This window comes from Chrysochloris asiatica, unplaced genomic scaffold (assembly GCF_000296735.1).
Source record: "Chrysochloris asiatica unplaced genomic scaffold, ChrAsi1.0 scaffold00339, whole genome shotgun sequence".
NCBI lineage: Eukaryota > Metazoa > Chordata > Mammalia > Afrosoricida > Chrysochloridae > Chrysochloris > Chrysochloris asiatica.
Window position 1 is genome coordinate 683,358 of NW_006408857.1, and position 1,782 is coordinate 685,139.

Sequence of the window (1,782 nt, forward strand, 5' to 3'; positions counted from 1 at the left end):
TATGATTATAATTACAAATGGCTAAGAAACATTATCAGTTGTGGGTACAGAATCATATTTAAATATTATTTAAAGCAAATATGGATACTTGAAGATATAATGAAAGATATGCCATTCTGTGTTTCTTAAAATCACACATATTTTAACTCATCTTCTTCTATGACAATCTTTACTTAAAAATTAATTCATTGTTCATGTATCATTGCTCACCTTGTAGCATTTTATCAATAATATAAAAAAAAAGTTCAGAAGCAATAAACACTCTTGGAAGAGTTTGTCTTGCAACTGCAACTAAAAGGATGACCTGACACATAAAAGCCGTTTCATTATAAGGTATTACAAAAACATCCTTTCTTTCTTGGTCTTCCTCTTGGTTCTTCCTAGATTTTGGTAACCATGATACAACTAAATGGCACTGAAGTGACTGAATTCTTTCTTCTGGGATTTAGTGGCCAGCACAAGTTTCGGTATGTCCTCTTCATTGTGTTTCTAGTGATCTATGTGACCACCATGGTGAGCAATATTGGAATGATCCTACTCATCAAGACAAATTCTAGACTTCAAACACCCATGTACTTTTTCCTACAGCATTTGGCTTTTGTTGATATTTGTTACACCTCTGCCATTACTCCCAAAATGATGCAAAACTTCATAGTGCAAAATAAGTCCATATCATTCATAGGATGTGTAATACAGTTGCTAGTTTATGCAACATTTGCAACCAGTGACTGTTACCTCCTGGCTGCTATGGCAGTGGACCGTTATGTAGCCATCTGTAAACCACTTCAGTATCCCATAGTCATGGCCCGAACAGTCTGCATCCAATTGGTTGTTGGCTCATATGTGATGGGTTCACTAAATGCCTCCGTACACACAGGATTTACATTTTCACTGTCTTTCTGCAAGTCCAACGTCATCAATCACTTTTTCTGTGATGTTCCCCCAATTCTCTCCCTTTCTTGCTCCAATATCAACATCAACATCATGCTACTTCTTGTCTTTGTGGGATATAACTTAACATTCACTATAATGGTCGTCATCTTCTCCTATGTATATATCATTGGTGCCATCCTAAAGATGTCTTCTGCTGCCGGGAGAAAGAAAGCCTTCTCCACGTGTGCCTCGCATCTAACAGCAGTGACCATTTTCTATGGGACCGTCTGCTACATGTACTTACAGCCTCACTCTAATAATTCTGAAGAAAATATGAAAGTGGCTTCCACGTTTTACGGTATTGTAATCCCCATGTTGAACCCTCTGATTTACAGTTTGAGAAACAAGGAGGTAAAAGAAGCTCTAAAAATAGTGGTAAAGAAGTTCTAGAATGGGCACAAATTATTATAGTATAGCACAACAACAAAGCATCTAATAGAGATACTTTATAAAAATTTACACTTTCTAAGATTGAAACCTGTCACCATCTTAAATTAGTACTCACACTTTCAGTACATAAAATCTTATAAAATGGGAAATGTAGTAAGAATGTCAACTGGGACAAATTTTTCCAGGAATATAGTTTGAGAAAGTTTTCTCATACTGCCCATTAAGAAGGACTTAATGAAGATTATTTGTCATTTAAGAATAATGTAAAGCATTTATTAAAAATATATATTTAATTGTCAGGATATATTTCAAATATGTTCTTAAAGACTAGAAAATTATTTTGTGTGTATTGCTGTTTCTGCTGTTAAGTGCTATTGAGTTGGGTCTGACTCCTAGTGACCATGCATCGGGGTCCGAAGAGGGGTTGGTGAATTTGAAACTGCCAACCTTGTGGTTCAA

At 35.6% G+C, this 1,782-nt stretch overlaps 1 protein-coding gene across 1 annotated transcript; it reads left to right on the top strand.

The window, feature by feature from the left end:
- Window positions 1–396: 396 nt before the first annotated feature.
- On the top strand, window positions 397–1,323 carry LOC102828768 (olfactory receptor 5AK2-like). Its single transcript, XM_006875740.1, has one exon. It carries the CDS (start codon window positions 397–399, stop codon window positions 1,321–1,323), a length of 927 nt encoding a protein of 308 aa, XP_006875802.1.
- The last annotated feature ends 459 nt before the right edge of the window (window positions 1,324–1,782 follow it).